This window comes from Rhineura floridana, chromosome 5, assembly GCF_030035675.1.
Source record: "Rhineura floridana isolate rRhiFlo1 chromosome 5, rRhiFlo1.hap2, whole genome shotgun sequence".
In the NCBI taxonomy this organism is placed as follows: domain Eukaryota; kingdom Metazoa; phylum Chordata; class Lepidosauria; order Squamata; family Rhineuridae; genus Rhineura; species Rhineura floridana.
In genome coordinates, this window is record NC_084484.1 from 187253556 (window position 1) to 187273760 (window position 20205).

Consider the following 20205-nt stretch of genomic DNA (forward strand, 5'->3'; position numbering starts at 1 on the left):
GGAAGCACAAGTGGAAAAGGCTGGAGACCACCCTGGGGAGGGCTCCCCTCTCCCCCCACCACAAAGCAGCCCAATAAATAGCATAAGACAGTCTCTGGCAATTACTGCAAGATCCATCACTAAGAACCATTCGTTTGAAAATGAAATCAAAGCGACTCACTTCCAGAAGGCTTCGCTGGCGCTGACCCGAGAGGCATTTCGCAAGGATCCGTTCTGAAATGCAGCAAACCAGGTTAGCAAAGTCTGGGAGCCTGGAGGTTGCATACATGTCCTGCACCGCACAGATCACCAAAGCTGTTCAGCCCAGCGCTATCTTGCTGCAGGAAGCGGCTCCACAGTGGAGTGCAAGATGTTCAAGGCAGAACCCTCTGGGCCACTGCAAGGGGTCTTGGCGGGGAGACCTCGCCTTAGCACCCTCCCCTCCCCGCTTCAAGGGAGCCAGGAAGCACCTGAGGCTGGCAGAGGTGGGCATTCTGTGGAGCATCACAGGACCAGGGCAGTGGGCTCTGCAAGGACATGCCCAAGTAGTAGAAGGTCCAGGCAAGGATGACATTGTAGTAGAGGGAGACCAGCGAGGAGACCAGCAGCATCCCGATCCCGATCCCTGTGGAGGAAGAGAGGGAGGACGAAGTCAGGCAACGACAGGACAGATGTGCTCTTGGCAGAGCCAAAGCCTCTGCAGATGTTGCACAGGAGGGTGAGCTCTGCTAAGAAGGGCCCATCAACACCCAGAGGTCTCTGGGCAGGGCCACAGGTGTGACTTCCCCTCCCCTCTCTGTGCAAGTCACAGGTATCTCTGTGCATTTGGGGTTGGGTTCTACTGCTATGATTTCCTACTACACCTCATCTCTGAGAGCTTCAGAGGTAGAAATTAGAGTCCCATCTACGTGGAACCCTGGAGAGAGAAAAAGCAGAAGAAAATGTACATCGAGAGGCAATAGGAGCTGAGTACTTAAGACGGTCATCCTCAGAATGTGGAGGCCACAATGTGAAATGGGAGGCTGGGCATATTTTTAAAACTTCCAAAGCAACCTTGAAGGGGTGCGTGCTCCGATTCTGATTGGAGTAACCCCCACCTCCTGCAAAAGGCAGAAAAGATAAACAGAGCACAAGTTACTTGCCTGCTCTGGGGTGGGCAGAGCTGACAGCAACCTGGGGAGGGTTAACTCTGCCCCCTCCACTCAGTGCTGCTGCTCATTCAAAGTCAGAGCTGGTCTCCCCCACCCCTGGCAAGGCATGCCATTTTCAAATATCAGGAAACCTGAGGACGAGCTTCCCACGTCTCGTCCAGGTTGGCCTTTTACGAGATGGAAAGCAGGAGCGTAGCCACCCAAGAGAGCCAAATATCAGTGTGCGGCAGGAGTCCGGGAACAGGGACGAGAAGGGCAACAACCCACCGCGACTGCAAGCAGAATCTGCGAGGGCATCTCGCACTAACGTATTTGGTTTAAAAAAGTGATAGCATCTTATCATACAAACCTCCAAGGTGGTTTACCACAATGCAACCCAATGCATTAAAAGAGGCAGAGTAAAAAGGTCATCAGCCAGCAGGAGGCGGCTCTGGAGCCACTGACGCCCACAGGCAACCAAGGCTAATTTTCTCCCCACCTTCCTCCTCCTCCTCCTCCTCCCTGCTGAGTTTGACAAGGGGCAACACTGAGACTGAGGGGGAAGCTGCCAGGCAGGGCTGCCACCCCCCCCCCGTGCCCGGACAGCTTGCAAGTAAGAAGGCAGGCTGGGCCCTAATGCAGCCACCACCAGGGCACAACTGACAAAAATATTTATTTGTTCGTTTGTTTTATTATTTGATTTATGTCCCGCCCTTACTCCCAGCAGGAGCCCGGGGTGGCATACGCAAAATACAAACAAGAACATCTCCTCAGGGCAGGTATCAGTAACTCCCAAAGGCCCGGCTGGACAAATGCATTTTCGTTGCTTTATGTCCAGGGCCAAATGAGGGCCCCCAAGATTAGGCACCAGCAACAGAAAAAGCCCCCCCCCCCACCACCACTATCAGATGCATCTCCACAGGCTGCAGCATAGCCAAGAGGGCCTTGTCCAGGATTTCAGTAGCCTGGGCGGGCTGTATGGGCGCAGGCATTTCTGCAGGGCACCAGGCTGCAAGTTGCTCCAAGTCAACAACAGAACCTGAACCCTGGTCCGATACAAACCGGCAGCCGGTGCTGCTCTTTCAGCAGAGGGGCTGCCTGATCACAGCCAGCTGCCCCGTTAGCCACCTAGAATGATCTCTTCTCGGTCGTCCCAGAGTGCAGGACACGGAATGACGGGATCAAGTTGCAGGAAGCCAGATTTCGACTGGACAGTAGGAAAAACATCCTAACTGTTAGAGCCATATGACAGTGGGACCAATGACCTAGAGAGGTAGTGCACTCTCCGACACTGGAGGCATTCAAGAGGCAGCTGGACAGCCATCTGTCGGGAAGGCTTTGATTTGGATTCCTGCATTGAACAGGGGGTTGGACTTGATGGCCTTATAGGCCCCTTCCAACTCTACTATTCTACGATTCTATGAATGCACTACAGAGGTCCGATCTTGACTTTACCAGCGTATGAACAGCTGCACACTGGCCACGGTTGACAAAATGTGCTTACAGCTGCTGCAGCCGCTTGGGCTTCCAGTGATGACGATGGCTCACAAGCAGCATCCCCAGACTACGCACCTGGTCCTTAAGGGGGAGGGCAACCCTGTCCGGAACAGGCACACGCCTAATTCCCAGACCTGGAACAGCTTCCTCCAGGGCCAGATCTTGTGTGTAAGGTAGACTGACGGTCCAGGAGAGAGCCCCCCCTAGGGGGCAGGAAGATGAATTCCTAATGAGGGCTCCTCCTTTGCACTCTCCCATTTCCCACACTGCAGGGAGGAGGGTTTTTTTGGCAGGGCATGCGGTTTGGAGGATCAATCGGCTCTCCGCCTTTGCAGCTTCTTTGTTTTTTTAAGCGTGCACATGCGCACCCACCCACCCCTGTCATCCATGGCCTGCTCCTGTAGCTCGTGGCAGAGCAGCTGCTTGGGAGGCAGAAGGTCCCCAGTGCCATTCTTGGCCCCTCCAGGTAGGGCTGGCAAAGATTCCCTGCCTGAAAGCCCCAGAGAACTGCTGCCAGTCAGAGCAGGCCAGCGGCTCCCAAACTTTTATTCCCGGGGCCCCTTGGAAACGGCTGGTGGTCTTGGTGGACCAAGTAATTGTTTTTCCACCTACGGTAGCAGTTGCACTGTGCTGTGCTGGGCGCTGTGAGCTTTATCATTGTGTTTTGATTGCTTATTGGATTGCATTAACATTTATATTCCACAGAACTCAAACTGTAGTACAACAACATGCTAAGGAAGACGTAAAAGAAGCCATAAAAATGCAATTAAAAACCGGTATGGATCTTTAGTGCAGACATGCTGCAGACGACTGCTGGCCACCTAGAGTGCACGACAGTGCTCTGGTCTTGAGGTTCCCGACCCCTGACGTAATCCCCCTTCCTCAGGCACAGCTGCCTCTCTCGGCTTGTTTATTTATTTATTACATTTGTATGCCGCCCCATAGCCAAAGCTCTCTGGGCAGTTTACAATTGTTCTCAGGATTGCAGGAGTTGCTCTGTAGGGGGCTGAAGGGTCCCACCTTTGGAGCTGACCGTCTAGTAGAGACCCACAGAATGCAGCCAGCACATACCTTTCAACAGGGGGCAGCACTTCCAGACGGTGATGGGCCCTGCAGCACCGTACTGACCAAGGCTCAGCTCCATCAAGAAAAGGGGCAACCCAGTGAAGAGCAGCATGATGGCATACGGGATCAGGAACACCCCTGCAGGGCAGGAACCAATTTTTTTCCATTAGTATTGAGAGTGTAATACATCCATGCTGGCTGGGGCTGATGGGAGTTAGAGGGCAGCAGGTTGTGGGGAGGCTGGCCTAGTCTGTTCCTGTTTGCGATGCATCAAATGCAAAAGGCTTTTAGCTCCTCAGGGTGTACCCAACGGAGCACAGAGACCACACGGATGCCAGTGGCGGAACGCAGAAGGATTTCCCAACTGCAGCTAGCGATTTTTTTCTGCAAATGCCCATTTGTCATTGTTATGTGCCTTCAAGTTGATCATAACTTATGGCAACCTTATGAATCAGCGACCTCCAATAGTGTCTGTATGTGGATTAAAAATGGGCATGGCTCGGTGCCTTTTGTCGGAATTCTATTGAGTTGCGTAGCAGAGCTGCGTAGCACTGCGGAACGGAGAGTATTGAGCGAGGTGTGTGTGTGTGTTTGAATCTTTGCTAAGATTCTACCTTCCCTGCAAATTAGTCAGACAGAGACTTTAAGCTGTAAAATAAGAAACAATTACTTTATTCTGGAAGTACATGCTTGATAGGAAAGAGTTCTATATCTAGCTTAACTGGCTATGCTGGAGCAGTGAGCACTGGTCCCAGTACTCGCCCTCATCCTGGTTGAGAGGAGAGACGAAGAGAAGATGTCTGCTCCCCTCTCGAGAGAAAGAGAACACAGAGAAAGGTGGGAAGGAACTGGGATCAAACATCCTGTTGCTTACCAGTCTAGCAGGAAGGGAAGAGACGGCAGAGGATCAAAGGGATAGGTATAGCCTCAACCAGCAAGAGGTCTAGCTCTCTAGCTACCCTTATTAACCCCATGCAGCCCCAACCCTCCAAGTTGGAGTTGAACCTCATACATTCCAACACCTTTCACAATCTATTTCATATTCTAGTGTTTGTTTCAGCTGCTATGAAATGGCCCCCGGCAAGCAACAGATAACAAAACCTGCAAGCTCACTGAGCCTGCTCTGTATTTTGACTACTGAAGCTTCAAGGCAACTGAGCAACGCTTCTGGGCATTTTGCAAGACTTTTTCTGAGTGATCCACTTCTCGGACAAGAAGCCACGTTAGTAGGTAGAAGAGGGAACTCGGACACAGAGGCGGATTGCTGGGGCCTTAAGCAGGTCAGCAACGGAGATCAGAACCACCAAATGGAGAGAAATTCTGGTTTGTTGCAAGAGAACCCAGAGCCCTTATACTGCCCCTCCTTTGACTGTGGTTAGAAAAACTACCGCATCATTAAGGAAAGGGAAGGCTTTATAACACCCCCCATCACTTTTATTTCAGGTGTGAACACTCTTGAATAAACCTTCATGATGGACAGCGCCATGGGTGCTAGGTTGGCGTGTCAACACCACAAAACATTTGCTCAAAAAAGCGGCGGGCAATGGTTTGGCAAGGGAGACTAGGATTGCTCCGGCCTCGCAGGGGCCAGGGAAGCGCGTTGCTCTAGGCCAGCCCGGGATCCTCCAGCGGTTGTGCCCTACACCTCCCACCAGGGCCAGCCGAGGGGGACACCAGGTTGGGAAAGGCTGCTACGGCCAATATGTGGGTGCAACCCCCCCTCTTTCTGTGCACGCAGACTCTGCGCGCTGTCCCTGCGAGTGGCCCCGAAGAGGCCATGCAGCCCAGCCCAGAAGCCGCCCCCCCGCGCGCTGGGGCCGCGGGCGCGCACTTACCTCCGCCGTTGCGGTAGCAGAGGTAGGGGAAGCGCCAGACGTTGCCCAGCCCCACGCAGTAGCCGAGGCAGGAGAGGAGGAACTCGTAGCGGCCCCCCCAGGTCTCCCGCCGCGGCGGGCTGGGCTCGGGGACCGGAGGCGGCGTCGGGGACTGGGGCGCGCCGGGCACGGGAGGCGTGGGGCCCTCGGGCAGAGGTGCCGCGTCCGGGAGGGCAGCGCTGCCCAGCGCCTGCAGAAGGGAGAGAGAGAAGCGGGCCGTTCAGAAACGCAGCGGAGGCCGGAGCGCCTGGTGCACAAGGCCAGAGCACAAAGCCGCCCCAGCGCCGTGGAACATAAGAACATCAGAAGAGCCTGCTGGATCAGGCCAGTGGCCCATCTAGTCCAGCATCCTGTTCTCACAGTGGCCAACCAGGTGCCTGGGGGAAGCCCGCAAGCAGGACCCGAGTGCAAGAACACTCTCCCCTCCTGAGGCTTCCGGCAACTGGTTTTCAGAAGCATGCTGCCTCTGACTAGGGTGGCAGAGCACAGCCATCACGGCTAGTAGCCATTGATAGCCCTGTCCTCCATGAATTTGTCTAATCTTCTTTTAAAGCCAGCCAAGCTGGTGGCCATTACTGAATCTTGTGGGAGCAAATTCCATAGTTTAACTATGCGCTGAGTAAAGAAGTACTTCCTTTTGTTTGTCTTGAACCTTCCAACATTCAGCTTCTTTGAATGTCCACGAGTTCTAGTATTATGAGAGAGGGAGAAGAACTTTTCTCTATCCACTTTCTCAATGCCATGCATAATTTTATACACTTCTATCATGTCTCCTCTGACCCGCCTTTTCTCTAAACTAAAAAGCCCCAAATGCTGCAACCTTTCCTCGTAAGGGAGTCGCTCCGTCCCCTTGATCATTCTGGTTGCCCTCTTCTGAACCTTTTCCAACTCTAGAATATCCTTTTTGAGATGAGGTGACCATCTCAAACATAGATTTATACAACGGCATTATGATACCGGCTGTTTTATTTTCAATACCTTTCCTAATTATCGCTAGCATGGAATTTGCCTTTTTCACAGCTGCCGCACACTGGGTCAGCATTTTCATCATGCTGTCCACTACAACCCCGAGGTCTCTCTCCTGGTCGGTCACCGCCAGTTCAGACCCCATGAGCGTATATGTGAAATTCAGATTTTTTGCTCCAATATGCATAATTTTACACTTGTTTATATTGAACTGCATTTGCCATTTTTCCGCCCATTCACTCAGTTTGGAGAGGTCTTTTTGGAGCTCTTCGCAATCCCTTTTTGTTTTAACAACCCTGAACAATTTAGTGTCGTCAGCAAACTTGGCCACTTCACTGCTCACTCCTAATTCTAGGTCATTAATGAACAAGTTGAAAAGTACAGGTCCCAATACCGATCCTTGAGGGACTCCACTTTCTACAGCCCTCCATTGGGAGAACTGTCCGTTTATTCCTACTCTCTGCTTTCTGCTTCTTAACCAATTCCTTATCCACAAGAGGACTTCTCCTCTTATTCCATGACTGCTAAGCTTCCTCAGAAGTCTTTGGTGAGGTACCTTGTCAAACGCTTTTTGAAAGTCTAAGTACACTAGGTCCACTGGATCACCTCTATCTATATGCTTGTTGACACTCTCAAAGAATTCTAATAGGTTACTGAGACAGGACTTTCCCTTGCAGAAGCCATGCTGGCTCTGCTTCAGCAAGGCTTGTTCTTCTATGTGCTTAGTTAATCTAGCTTTAATAATACTTTCTACCAGTTTTCCAGGGACAGAAGTTAAGCTAACTGGCCTGTAATTTCCGGGATCCCCTCTGGATCCGTTTTTGAATATTGGCGTTACGTTGGCCGCTTTCCAGTCCTCAGGCACGGAGGAGGACCCGAGGGACAAGTTACATATTTTAGTGAGCAGATCAGCAATTTCACCTTTGAGTTCTTTGAGAACTCTCGGGTGGATGCCATCCGGGCCCGGTGATTTGTCAGTTTTTTTATTGTCCATTAAGCCTAGAACTTCCTCTCGTTACCACTATTTGTCTCAGTTCCTCAGAATCCCTTCCTGCAAATGTTAGTTCAGGTTCAGGGATCTGCCCTATATCTTCCACTGTGAAGACAGATGCAAAGAATTCATTTAGCTTCTCTGCAATCTCCTTATCGTTCTTTAGTTCACCTTTGACTCCCTTATCATCCAAGGCTCGAATCGCCTCCCTAGATGGTCTCCTGCTTTGAATGTATTTATAGAATTTTTTGTTGTTGGTTTTTATGTTCTTAGCAATGTGCTCCTCAAATTCTTTTTTAGCATCCCTTATTGTCTTCTTGCATTTCTTTTGCCAGAGTTTGTGTTCTTTTTTATTTTCTTTATTCGGACAAGACTTCCATTTTCTGAAGGAAGATTTTTTGCCTCTAAGAGCTTCCTTGACTTTGCTCGTTAACCATGCTGGCATCTTCTTGGCCCTGGCGGTACCTTTTCTGATCTGCGGTATGCACTCCAGTTGAGCTTCTAATATAGTGTTTTTAAACAACTTCCAAGCATTTTCGAGTGATGTGACCCTCTGGACTTTGTTTTTCAGCTTTCTTTTTACCAATCCCCTCAGTTTTGTGAAGTTTCCTCTTTTGAAGTCAAATGTGACCATGTTGGATTTTCTTGGCAATTGGCCATTTACATGTATGTTTAATTTAATAGCACTGTGGTCACTGCTCCCAATCGGTTCGACAACACTTACATCTCGCACCAGGTCCCGGTCCCCACTGAGGATTAAGTCCAGGGTTGCCGTCCCTCTGGTCGGTTCCATGACCAACTGGTCTAGGGAATAGTCATTTAGAATATCTAGAAACTTTGCTTCTTTGTCATGACTGGAACACATATGCGGCCAGTGTATGTCCGGGTAGTTGAAGTCACCCATTACTACCACATTTCCTAGTTTGGATGCTTCCTCAATTTCATATCTCATCTCAAGGTCTCCCTGAGCATTTTGATCAGGGGGATGATAGATCGTTCCCATTATTAAGTCCCTCCTGGGGCATGGTATCACCACCCACAACGATTCTGTGGAGGAGTCTGCCTCTTTTGGGGTTTCGAGCTTGCTGGATTCAATGCCTTCTTTCACGTATAGAGGAACTCCGCGGACGGGAGGAAGGCGGGACGCTGTGGGAAGAGCCCATTTCCCAGTGGCCCTCAGGAGGGCAGCCGCCTGCTTGTCCCCCCCCCTACATCGAGTAGTACAGCGGTGAATTCAGACATATGGCCCACCCTTTTTGCTGCTGGGTTGAGAAGGAGATCCTTGTTAATGCCTTCTACCAGAACAGACAGCCTTAGGAGCCAATCAGCAGGAAAGGTGGGAGTGTTAGCTTCTGGGAAGAGTGTTCTCAGAGGCTGACTCACCCTGCTTTCACACTGATTGGCTTCTATCAGCAGGAAAGGTCAAGGAAGCATGTTAGAAGACTCTTCTCAGTGGCGAAGACACTCCCCTTTCATGCTGATTGCCTCACAGGATGCTGGAGATGCAGGGACCCACTTGGGACCCTGCGCCCAAAAAAGTAAAGGATCTAAGAGCCCCGGGACCCTGGACAACTACACCCCCAGGCATCTCAGGGTGGTCACGGAGGGCAGAAATGAGTAGCTTGGTAAGAGTAGGGGGTTGAAAGAACAAAGAAGATAAGCAAATAAAGCCATTCTGAGGACAGGCATCCATGTGGCCATTACAGAGTCATGTCATCATAGAGTGCCTGAGGTTGACACTCGCATGCTAACATTGCCTAAGAAGAAAGAGGAAGGAAGTAAAGTGTGAGAAAAAGAATCCGCAGGTCAACATGTCGTTACTAAGGGAGGAAGCAGGGAGGGAAGAAAAGGTTGCCCTTCTGCCTCTTAAGGGCTCAGGTTACTTGTTTCAAGGGCTGGTGCTTGACTCCAAACAACGTCAACAGCCCAACTGGGCCGAGCTGGCACAGCTGCCCTGCCCGGATGCCCTCCCCTCTCCCTGGCTGGGCTTGTCCACTCTACCATCAGGCAGAGGACTCAGATGGCAGTCAGAAGCCAGGCCCCATTTGGCAAGGGTGACAAGAGAAATGCCACCCAGAGCACAGGGATCAGGTCTGGCTACCATTTCTCCACTTGGGTGGGGGATAAGATGGAGGTGTGTAGGTGGGTGTTTAGCTTCTGTACTACTTCTTGCCAAGATGAAACAACCTCCCATAAAACAGCAGGCCAGCCTTTGCCAAGGTGGTGCCCTCCTTCCGTTTGGACGCAAACCCCCATCAGTCCCAGCCAGCGCATTTGTAGTCCCAAACATCTAGAGCGCATCTTTTTGGCATCACAGGCTGGTCTCAAGCCACAGTCCGCAGCAGCCTAACAAACTTCTTGCGGCTCTTTCATCAGCTTCCTGCTCTGACTCGCACCCAGCGGTTGTTCCCAGAAGTCTTTGGAGGCGTGTCATGCCGAGGGCACCGCCTTCCTTACCCTCTTCTTGGCTCAAGACCACAAGCACAGCTGGCTGATCTGCATCTTGAAGGGGGCCCCTCCAGGAGACAGGCTTCAGATCCTCACTGATCACAAAAGCTGCTGGATTCAGTGCATGATGTTGCGTGCCTGACAAGAGCGACCTCCAGCCCAAGACAGCACCTCCCACAAGAAATTTGCTGGTCTCTAAAGGTGACGGGAGGGTTTGTTACAAGAGATGAGGGTTACAATCCCAAACAAATGTCCAGGGAGGAAGTCCCACGGGAGGTATTCCACTGTAGTCCTACTCAGAGCAGGCCCTGTGAAGCGAATGGAGATGACTAACTGAAGTCCTTTAATTTCAGTGGGTCTATGACTTAGTTGAATACAATGCCATCTCTATGCATGCCCAGCTGCTGGGGAACAGCAGCAGGACAGAGCTATTGCTTGCAGACTTGCTGTGGCCCCATCTCTGTGGCCACTGTGAGAACAGGATGCTGGACTAGGCAGGCCTTTTATTTGGCCAGAGCCAGCTAGGCTCTTTTGATGCGGGGCATCAAAGTGTGGTGTTGTAAGTATCAGGACACAGGGGGTGGGGCTGCCAGGACTGGCCAAACGTCACAACCAACCCAAGTGCTCCTTCAAGGCAGGAGCATTTGAGAGGCACCAGTGCAGTTATGTGGAGATCCCAGAAAGAGATCCGGGGGTGCTCCTGGTGGACGATGTGGTGCAAGGGCTGCTGGGGGCTGAAGAATTACTTCTGCCAGCACCTCCTGCTGGCTGGAGGGACCTCAACGTTCCCTTCCCCACCCGTCCTCTAGGCCGGGCAAGCGCCACAGAAGTCAGCCAGTATTATCCAGATGACAAGCATTAAAAATGTTTGAAAAATAAACATTATTTTGACAAAAAGTGACTGGTGTGTGTGTGTGTGCCTGTAGAAAGATCTAGACATCTTTCAAAATAAAAATATACAATATTTTCTATGAACTTAGTTGACCAGAAGCTGACCTTTTGCAAAATGCAGAATTTTGCTTTAGCTTGAACTAATAGTTAATTAAAAGTATTCAGTGCTATTTATTTATAACAGTTAATTTTCACCCTTCACCTAAGAGATCCTTGGGCAATGAACAATACATATAAATATTTATTTTTGAGTGTGTTATGATGATGCAGTAAAAGCATCACATTAATAATAAGGCAGCAGCTAAATAGGTACAGCAGGCTAAGGTATGGCCCAAATTAAAATACCACAGAAATATAGACAGGCCTTCGCCTAAGGATAAAAAAGTTGCAATGTGGGTGCTAGGCGCAGCTTTTCAGGGTGGGCATTCCATAACCGGGATGGCACCTCCAAAAAAGTTCGTTCTTGCCACATAGTGCCCTTTCAACAAGCCTTTCTTTCAAACTTTTGCTTTTGGCCAGACGCTAGAGAGGGATTCAAATCCGCACTCGGGCATGAATGACACTCCGTGGGTGGCCTCAGGCCAGACACACCTCTTGCCTTAATTAACTCTGAATAGTTTCTGCAAGGAAATGAATGATAAAAGCACAAATAATCCAACCAGACCAGTCCAGTTCAAAGGCATCAGATCACCAGCAACCTGCTCTAAAGCCTTGAGGGCGAGCGAGACAAGTTTCTCTTATCTATGCATCAGTTGCTGATACTGAACAAGGAAAGTGCTTAGCTCCACTTCACATGAAACTTACCAAAAACAGCAAGAGAGGAGACTCCAAAATATAAATTTAATAAATAATAAAATGCAAGAGTGTGGGCTTGTGCGGGGCATGGGAGGAGGACCTATTAACACAAACATCACGGGGAACAAGAAAGAATGCCTCTGAGTGCATGCAAAGTGCCTTTCCCTCTTCACAAACTAGCTACAGCTAGTCTGCATACACCTGGGTGGGAGAAGGTGCGCGTCTGACCACAGAAGTGCTTTGATTCCCAGAAGTTGCTGGAGCTAGGTGCAGCACAGGGGGGCACCTGTCTACAGGGAGGGGATGTGCATTTCCTCCCCCGGCCCCGCCCCAGAGAATCCAGCCAGCCCAGTCCCAGTATCTAGCTCAACAGGCTATTCCTGTGCATTTGTAGGTGCTGGATGAGAAGAGTTAAAACAACGGTCCCAAAATGTTATGTGGCAGCAGGTCCTTTGGGGGGGGCACATAGGAGGAGCTCAGTCTGGATCAGACCAAAGGGGGCCCACCTAGTCCAGCAACAGGATGCCCCACAGCAATGCCTGCAAGAAGGGGGACTCCTCTACAGCCCCACAGACGTGGATTCAGCCAAGCAGAGAATTCTTAAGGACCGACTGATTTCAAGATGGCTCATATGCACAGGGCTTTTCACATACTCTTTTTACTAAATACATCTACTGAATTTTACTAGTTTTTACCTGCCCTGACCATACTGGCAGAGGGAGGGAGGGAGGGAGGGTGTTGTTTTTCTTCCACCACTGAGAGCCAGTGTGGCGTAGCGGTTAGAGTGTTGGACTAGGACCTGGGAGACCAGGGTTCGAATCCCCACACAGCCATGAAGCTCCCTGGGTGACCTTGGGCCAGTCACTGCCTCTCAGCCTCAGAGGGAGGCAATGGTAAACCCCCTCTGAATACCCCTTACCACGAAAACCCTATTCAGAGGGTCGCCATAAGTCGGAATCGACTTGAAGGCAGTCCAGGTCCATTTTAAGTGAAAGGCACTTTCCTACAGCAGGCTGTGGACTGAGGACTGAATAGATTTAGGAGCTGAAAAGGGAGCCCTGATGACACATCCCTCTTCAAAGACCTCTTGCAGCTTCCAAGTTACCATAGAAGTAGGAAATACAGAAGAGGAAATAAAACTAGCCAGAGGCCCTTTCAACACATTGGCAGGCTGCCCATTTAACCCTTCCAGTTCCACCCTTCCGCCAATAGCAGGCAGGCCACCGGCCTGTTGGGAAGCACATTGGCACATTAGCACTAGTCGCTTTGCTGAGACCCCAGGAGAGACAGCTTAACTGTTCAGGGACTCCCCTGGCACAGTCCCATCATGTGACTGTACCACCTCAGAAGGCCCCAGTTCTTTCTGGCTCCCTAAAGGACTGTACCACAAGTGCCAGGATACTTTTAAGCTGGTTCTCCGCACTCTCACAGTAAAAGACACTCGGTCGGATAACTCATACTAACAAGGCCTGTATCAACAAAGCAGCATTCAGACACGGAGGGTTCAAGAGAGGATCCAATGCCCAGATACAATTCCATTTATACTCAAAAAGATGGGGGTTGCATCTGTCTTCACAGTGGAAGATATAGGGCAGATCCCTGAACCTGAACTAACATTTGCAGGAAGGGATTCTGAGGAACTGAGACAAATAGTGGTAACGAGAGAGGAAGTTCTAGGCTTAATGGACAATATAAAAACTGACAAATCACCGGGCCCGGATGGCATCCACCCGAGAGTTCTCAAAGAACTCAAATGTGAAATTGCTGATCTGCTAACTAAAATATGTAACTTGTCCCTCGGGTCCTCCTCCGTGCCTGAGGACTGGAAAGTGGCCAATGTAACACCAATATTCAAAAAGGGATCCAGAGGGGATCCCGGAAATTACAGGCCAGTTAGCTTAACTTCTGTCCCTGGAAAACTGGTAGAAAGTATGATTAAAGCTAGATTAACTAAGCACATAGAAGAACAAGCCTTGCTGAAGCAGAGCCAGCATGGCTTCTGCAAGGGAAAGTCCTGTCTCAGTAACCTATTAGAATTCTTTGAGAGTGTCAACAAGCATATAGATAGAGGTGATCCAGTGGACCTAGTGTACTTAGACTTTCAAAAAGCGTTTGACAAGGTACCTCACCAAAGGCTTCTGAGGAAGCTTAGCAGTCATGGAATAAGAGGAGAGGTCCTCTTGTGGATAAGGAATTGGTTAAGAAGCAGAAAGCAGAGAGTAGGAATAAACGGACAGTTCTCCCAATGGAGGGCTGTAGAAAGTGGAGTCCCTCAAGGATCGGTATTGGGACCTGTACTTTTCAACTTGTTCATTAATGACCTAGAATTAGGAGTGAGCAGTGAAGTGGCCAAGTTTGCTGACGATACTAAATTGTTCAGGGTTGTTAAAACAAAAAGGGATTGCGAAGAGCTCCAAAAAGACCTCTCCAAACTGAGTGAATGGGCGGAAAAATGGCAAATGCAATTCAATATAAACAAGTGTAAAATTATGCATATTGGAGCAAAAAATCTGAATTTCACATATACGCTCATGGGGTCTGAACTGGCGGTGACCGACCAGGAGAGAGACCTCGGGGTTGTAGTGGACAGCATGATGAAAATGTCGACCCAGTGTGCGGCAGTTGTGAAAAAGGCAAATTCCATGCTAGGGATAATTAGGAAAGGTATTGAAAATAAAACAGCCGATATCATAATGCCATTGTATAAATCTATGGTGCGGCCGCATTTGGAATACTGTGTACAGTTCTGGTCGCCTCATCTCAAAAAGGATATTCTAGAGTTGGAAAAGGTTCAGAAGAGGGCAACCAGAACGATCAAGGGGATGGAGCGACTCCCTTACGAGGAAAGGTTGCAGCATTTGGGGCTTTTTAGTTTAGAGAAAAGGCGGGTCAGAGGAGACATGATAGAAGTGTATAAAATTATGCATGGCATTGAGAAAGTGGATAGAGAAAAGTTCTTCTCCCTCTCTCATAATACTAGAACTTGTGGACATTCAAAGAAGCTGAATGTTGGAAGATTCAGGACAGACAAAAGGAAGTACTTCTTTACTCAGCGCATAGTTAAACTATGGAATTTGCTCCCACAAGATGCAGTAATGGCCACCAGCTTGGATGGCTTTAAAAGAAGATTAGACAAATTCATGGAGGACAGGGCTATCAATGGCTACTAGCCGTGATGGCTGTGCTGTGCCACCCTAGTCAGAGGCAGCATGCTTCTGAAAACCAGTTGCCGGAAGCCTCAGGAGGGGAGAGTGTTCTTGCACTCGGGTCCTGCTTGCGGGCTTCCCCCAGGCACCTGGTTGGCCATTGTGAGAACAGGATGCTGGACTAGATGGGCCACTGGCCTGATCCAGCAGGCTCTTCTTATGTTAACAAACACACAAGCAAGCTTTCAACATGCAAGCGCTTTCTGAAAGCACTTGAAGATGCTTCTACATTAAACAGTTCCAAACACTACTATTGAAAGTTCAGTAAAAACCCAGTGCAAACATAACTTCCTCAGTCACAGGCTTGGACCCGGCCCAGAAACCATTTCTTGGAAGACTCCAAGCAGTTCAAGCCAGGTAAGTGAGCCTAGAGGTCGATTGTCCTGGGGGTTGGTTGTTCATTCTCAAAATTCGTATCCTTTCTGCCCTTTCGTGTTACAGAAAAAGGATCGAGTCTTCCCTGGCCATCCCCACTGTCGTACCCTCCAGATGTTTCAGGTTACAACAGTTGTGCTGGATGGGAGTTGCCATCTAAAACATCTGGAGGGCACCAGGTTGGGGAAGGCTGGTGCAATTCTGGCATGGATGCAAGCAAAGAAGCAAGGTGACTCCAGGCAAGATGGACAGGCTGTGGGTGGGAGACCCCCAGCTCCATAAGGTGGGGCAACAGCTGAGGTTAGACAGGGTGGCTTCCCCCCCAAAGCCCCCGTGTTCCTGGATTCAGTGGCGACTAGGAAAGCCCAGCTGGCATCAGGGACTAGGAATGCTTTTTGCCATCTCCGGCTGGTATGCTAACTGCGCCCCTCTCTGGAGAGGGCTGACCTTGCCACAGAGACCCTGACTGCCATGTGCTGCACACGGAAACCTGAGCTGGTCCAAAATGCAGCTGCCACAGTCCTATCGGTGGTCAGTCTCTGCAGCACCTTCACTGTGTCACTGGATTGGTTGCCAGGGCATTTGGGGGCCCAGCTCAAAGTCCTGGCTTTGACTTTGCAGCCCTAAATGGTTTTGGCCCAGGCTGCTTACTGGCCTGTGTGCAGCCATACTTAAGATCTGCTCTGAAGGCTCTCCTGGTGCGCCCACCCCCTAGGTTGGTGGGTCCTTTTCTACAGTGGTCTCCTGGCTATGGAGCTCCAGCCCACTGGACTTGTGGTCAATCTTTACACTGTAGGCTTTTTGAAAGCTCTTGACGACCTAAAGTCTTAACTTTTTTAACATCTTTAGCTTTTGTTTTGCTTGTAAGCTAATTTGGATGGACATTTGCCCAGAAAAAGAAGCCTGAAAATATTGTATTTTTTTAAAAAAGATAGACAAACCAATGGGCCAAGGGCTGGGATTCATGTGAGAGGTGAGCCTCCCTTTAAAGTATGCAAGAGTCTGGCCAGGATGCAACAGCCTGCAGAGCACACGCGGGGGGGGGGGCAAAAGAAGAAACCAGAAGAGGAGGGGGGGCTCTGGGAAAGGGCAGGGACTTGGGGTAGACTCTGGCAGGCAACGGCTGTGTTTTTTCTTCAGCTTAGTATGGAAAGAGGGTGCTCCTGTTTTATTCAGCATTCATTCCTGGCACTTTAGGTCCCTGCCCCAAAGACCTTACAACCTCGAAGTTGGCAGGGGGGGGCAACAGAAAGAGAGGAGGAAGGCCAAGCCTAACTGGGAAGAAAACGGGATTTGGTTCTTTTACAGGCTGACTAATTCCATGGGAGGAAAGGAGTGCTTGGCGCCCCCCCTTCCTCCGAGCATTCCTCAGCAGCGACCCGGTTTGCCTGCAGTTCCTCGCTCTGAGAGAAAGGCACTCTGTACATGCTCACTGTCCCTCTTGACTCCCCATGCCCTCAGGCTGAACACTGGACACGGGCACCCAGGCCGGCGCCTGAGATCGCCAAGCCACGGCGCCCTCGAAGCCAGCTATGCCTCCCCCCGGGCCAGCTCAGCAGAGGACCGGCTCCGCCCCGGGACCCGAGCCGCTCCCCGTGCAAGCCGCCTGTCCCGGACCCCGCGAGCCCTCCCGGCCCTCCGCGCCGCTAAAGGGGCTGCCCGGCTCCCTCCCCTGACTCACCGGGAGGCCAGGCGCGGCGGCGGGCTGAGCTGGGGGCTCCGTGGCGGCGACATTCCCGCCCGGCCCGAGGGGCCCTTCTGCGGGCAGGCTCCGGCCCGTCGGCGCTTCCCACCGCTCCGGGAACAACTTCATGACCGGACCGGCAGCCCCGTCCACCCGCCCGAGACGCCGTCGCTCGCCCGGCAGAAGAAAGAGGAAGGCGGCCGGGAGGCGGGGCCACGGGGCGGGCTTACCTGCCGCGGCCTCACCTGCCCGCGCCCCGCTCCTCCTTTGGGCCAGGTGAGTCCGCCCGGGGAGGGCTGGGCTGCGCTGGGCAGGCGGCTGCTGTCCCCCTCTCCGGCTCTGGCCAGCGGCCTCGACGGGACCCGCCCCAGGGCGGGCAGCAGGAGAGTAAAGACCAGCGAAGCCTGCCAACACAGTCCACTCCCCCCCCCCGAAAAGGCATCCCGGTCAGGAAGGGCATGCACGGAGCCCCCCTCCCCCACGGCCTCCCTGGGCGCTACCAGCCCCCTCCCCTTCTGCATGCAAGCAGGGACTCTAACCATTGAGTCATGGCCTCTTCTTCCCCTAGCTGAACTCTGCGCTGTGTGAGGAAAGACTTCTCCTGGCTTTCCTGCCGTTCGGTTTCTCACTGGATGACCCTGGTTCTAGTAGCATGTGTTGGAATGTATGAGGTTCAACTCCGACTTGTGGGTTGAGGCTACATAGGGTTAAAAAGGGTAGCTAGAGAGGAGACCTCTTGGTTGCCAGGCTATACCTGTCCTTTGATCTCCTGCTGTCCCTTCCTTCCTGCTAGACTGATACGCAAAGGATGTTGATCCCAGTTCCTTCCCTCCTTCCCAGTCTTCTTCTTCTTTCTGGAGAGGGGAGCAGACATCTTTCCTTTGTCTCTCCCTCTCCTCCAGCATGAGGGCGAGCACTGGGCTCAGTGTTTGCAGCTCCAACTTAGCTAGTTAGCTAGATATAGGACTCTTTCCTATCAAGCATGTACGTCCAGAACATAGTCGTTATTTCTTATTTTACAGCTTAAAGTCTCTGTCTGACTAATTTGCAGGGAAGGTAGAATCTTAGCAAAGATTCAAACACACACACTAAGCTCGCTCAATACTCTCCGTTCTGTTACACAACTCTGCAGGGTCCTAAAGGACATTGGGCCCAATGTCCTATAGTATGAAGGGGGAAATGATTTTATTTGTTAGTTAAGTATGCCTTATAGTGATGTTTGCATTTCCTTGGGTGAGCTGAGGTTTGCACTTGGTTCTTCCCCAGCGTGATCCAGAGCTTGAAACCTGTGTCCCATCTGGGTGGATTGCATGCCGGGGTACCTCCACTTCCCAAACGACAGCTCCCCCTTTCTGATTTTTGGATATGCATATTCTTACATTATCTTCTGCAATAACCACCCTAGACAGAAATGTGCTAAGTCTCAGAGAGTTTTGTCTAGAATTTATTATTCCATTTACATCCCATCTACCCTCCAAGGAGCTCAAGGCGGCATACATCATTTTCTGGTCTCCCAGATGCTTGTCCGACAGACTAACCTTGCACCATACTGGCTGCTGGTCCTCTGCAGCAAACCCAACAAAAAGTCTTGTAGCACATTAAAAGCTAACAAAATTGTTTTTAAAGAAAGACTGGTATGGTTGCCAATCAACAAATATTCCCTGGACACAGTGGCGTCACTAGTGGGAGTGCAGGGGGGGTGCGGACCTCTGGTGCATGCCCTCCCAGGGGCATGGATGAGGTGGCTGGGCTTGCGTGCGCGCGCCTGTGCGCGCGCACTCGAGGCCAGCCACCCTGTCTATGCCCCTGGGAGGACGCGCGCCGGAGGGGCACCCAGCCGCAGAAGGCCTGGGAACGCCGGCGCGCCTCCCTCGGGAGTCGGCGCAGCCTTGCCGGGCAACGGCGCGGGGCAGCTCTGGGTGTCACCCCCCTCATGGTGACACCCGGGTGCGGGCTGCACCCTCCGCACCCCGGTAGGGATGCCCCTGCCTGGACAGCTTACAAACAAGGTGTATTGCAAATACAATGCACAGCACAGGTTGGCAACCACCGCCTTTTTGTTGCCCAAAGTCCAAAGTGTGGGGCAGCAAAGGCGATTGTGTGTGTGAGAGAGAAAAGGTGTCCCACTCACTTGTTGCTTTGCCCACTGCCACTAGTATGTGGCCCCTGAGCACTTTCTCCCAAAGGAATGTGGCCCTTGAACCTGAAAAAGTTGTCAGTAATCAACTGCCAGTGATAAGAGATAACAAGGAACGTTTCTTGGAGCAGAGAGAGCAGAAACAGTTTGCAGCTTGGATTAAAACCACAGTTGGCCACAACAGTGCAAGGTGAGCAGTTTTAAGTGCAAATATCATGGCATAACTGGAGCCCGCTTCAGGTGCAGAGGTTTGTGTGACTTCTTGGATGACACATTTGGTGACCCACTCACAGCAGAATCCTGGTCCTGTGCATGTCTATAGATACTTTTGGGGTTGGTGATGGTAATGATGCTTCACATGAAACTTAACCCTAAGTGTAAATGCTCGGCCTGAAATCCTACATGTGGCCCTTTGTGTTATTCCAGCTGGTGGAAGCTTATCACATGTGGCCTTCAGGTATGGATGTAAAACAACCACTGCTGTGAAACATAATGGTGAGCCAGTATAATCTACAGATATGCATAGGTCATACAGATATGCACAGCCATCTGTTGGGAATGCTTTGATTTGGATTCCTGCACTGAGCAGGGGGTTGGACTGGATGGCCGCACAGGCCCCTTTCAACTCTACGATTCTATAGTTCTATGATGTTGTTGCAGCCTCTTTGGAGGTGCAACTCAAAAGGCTGCTTTTACGTTTTTAAATCAGAAGAGTGGCATGAGCCCCTGAACTGCAGGAAAGCATGTTTGATTTTATTTATTTTTCACATTTACCCTCCTGAAGAAGCCTAGGATGGCAACAGCTGTTTGTTGTAATTGGAACCCAGCTTTTTTTTATCAGCCGCATTCTGATAAGATCCTTTTACGCACACCCCAAATTGAAAGCATTCTTGCATGGCTTCCTCCAAAGAATGATGGGGTGCTGGGAATTGTAGCTCTGTGAAGGGTAAACTACAGTTCCCAAGATTCCTTGGGGGAAGCCATGCATTGTATGGGGTCACCTCTTGGCCCCATCTTCGCCCGGCTTTTCTTTTGCCGCATCTTGCACAGTAGTGCAGTGGCAAATTTGGAAGTGCAGGGATCCTTCATAATAGTCACAGCCACACACCCTTCTAAGGTTATACAACCTTCTAAAATATATGGAGGTCACTGATTCATAGGGTTGCC

At 50.8% G+C, this 20205-nt stretch overlaps 1 protein-coding gene across 6 annotated transcripts in view; it reads right to left on the reverse strand.

Annotated features, from left to right (window-relative positions):
- Window positions 1-17742, reverse strand: part of LOC133385689 (sodium-dependent proline transporter-like) — a 33057-nt gene extending 15315 nt beyond the window's left edge. For 2 of the 6 annotated variants that reach the window (XM_061629248.1, XM_061629246.1), the window contains exons 1-5: window positions 16899-17194; window positions 5507-5735; window positions 3678-3809; window positions 450-604; window positions 161-213 (exon numbers count right to left, since the gene is read on the reverse strand). In XM_061629248.1, coding sequence (XP_061485232.1) covers window positions 161-213; window positions 450-604; window positions 3678-3809; window positions 5507-5735; window positions 16899-17030 — 701 coding nt within the window. In that variant the 5' untranslated portion in view covers window positions 17031-17194. Of the gene's footprint in view, window positions 1-160; window positions 214-449; window positions 605-3677; window positions 3810-5506; window positions 5736-16898; window positions 17280-17440; window positions 17549-17655 lie in introns of those variants that run through there. The other 4 variants (XM_061629252.1, XM_061629247.1, XM_061629251.1 and 1 more) reach the window with 4 other exon arrangements.
- Window positions 17743-20205: the final 2463 nt, after the last annotated feature.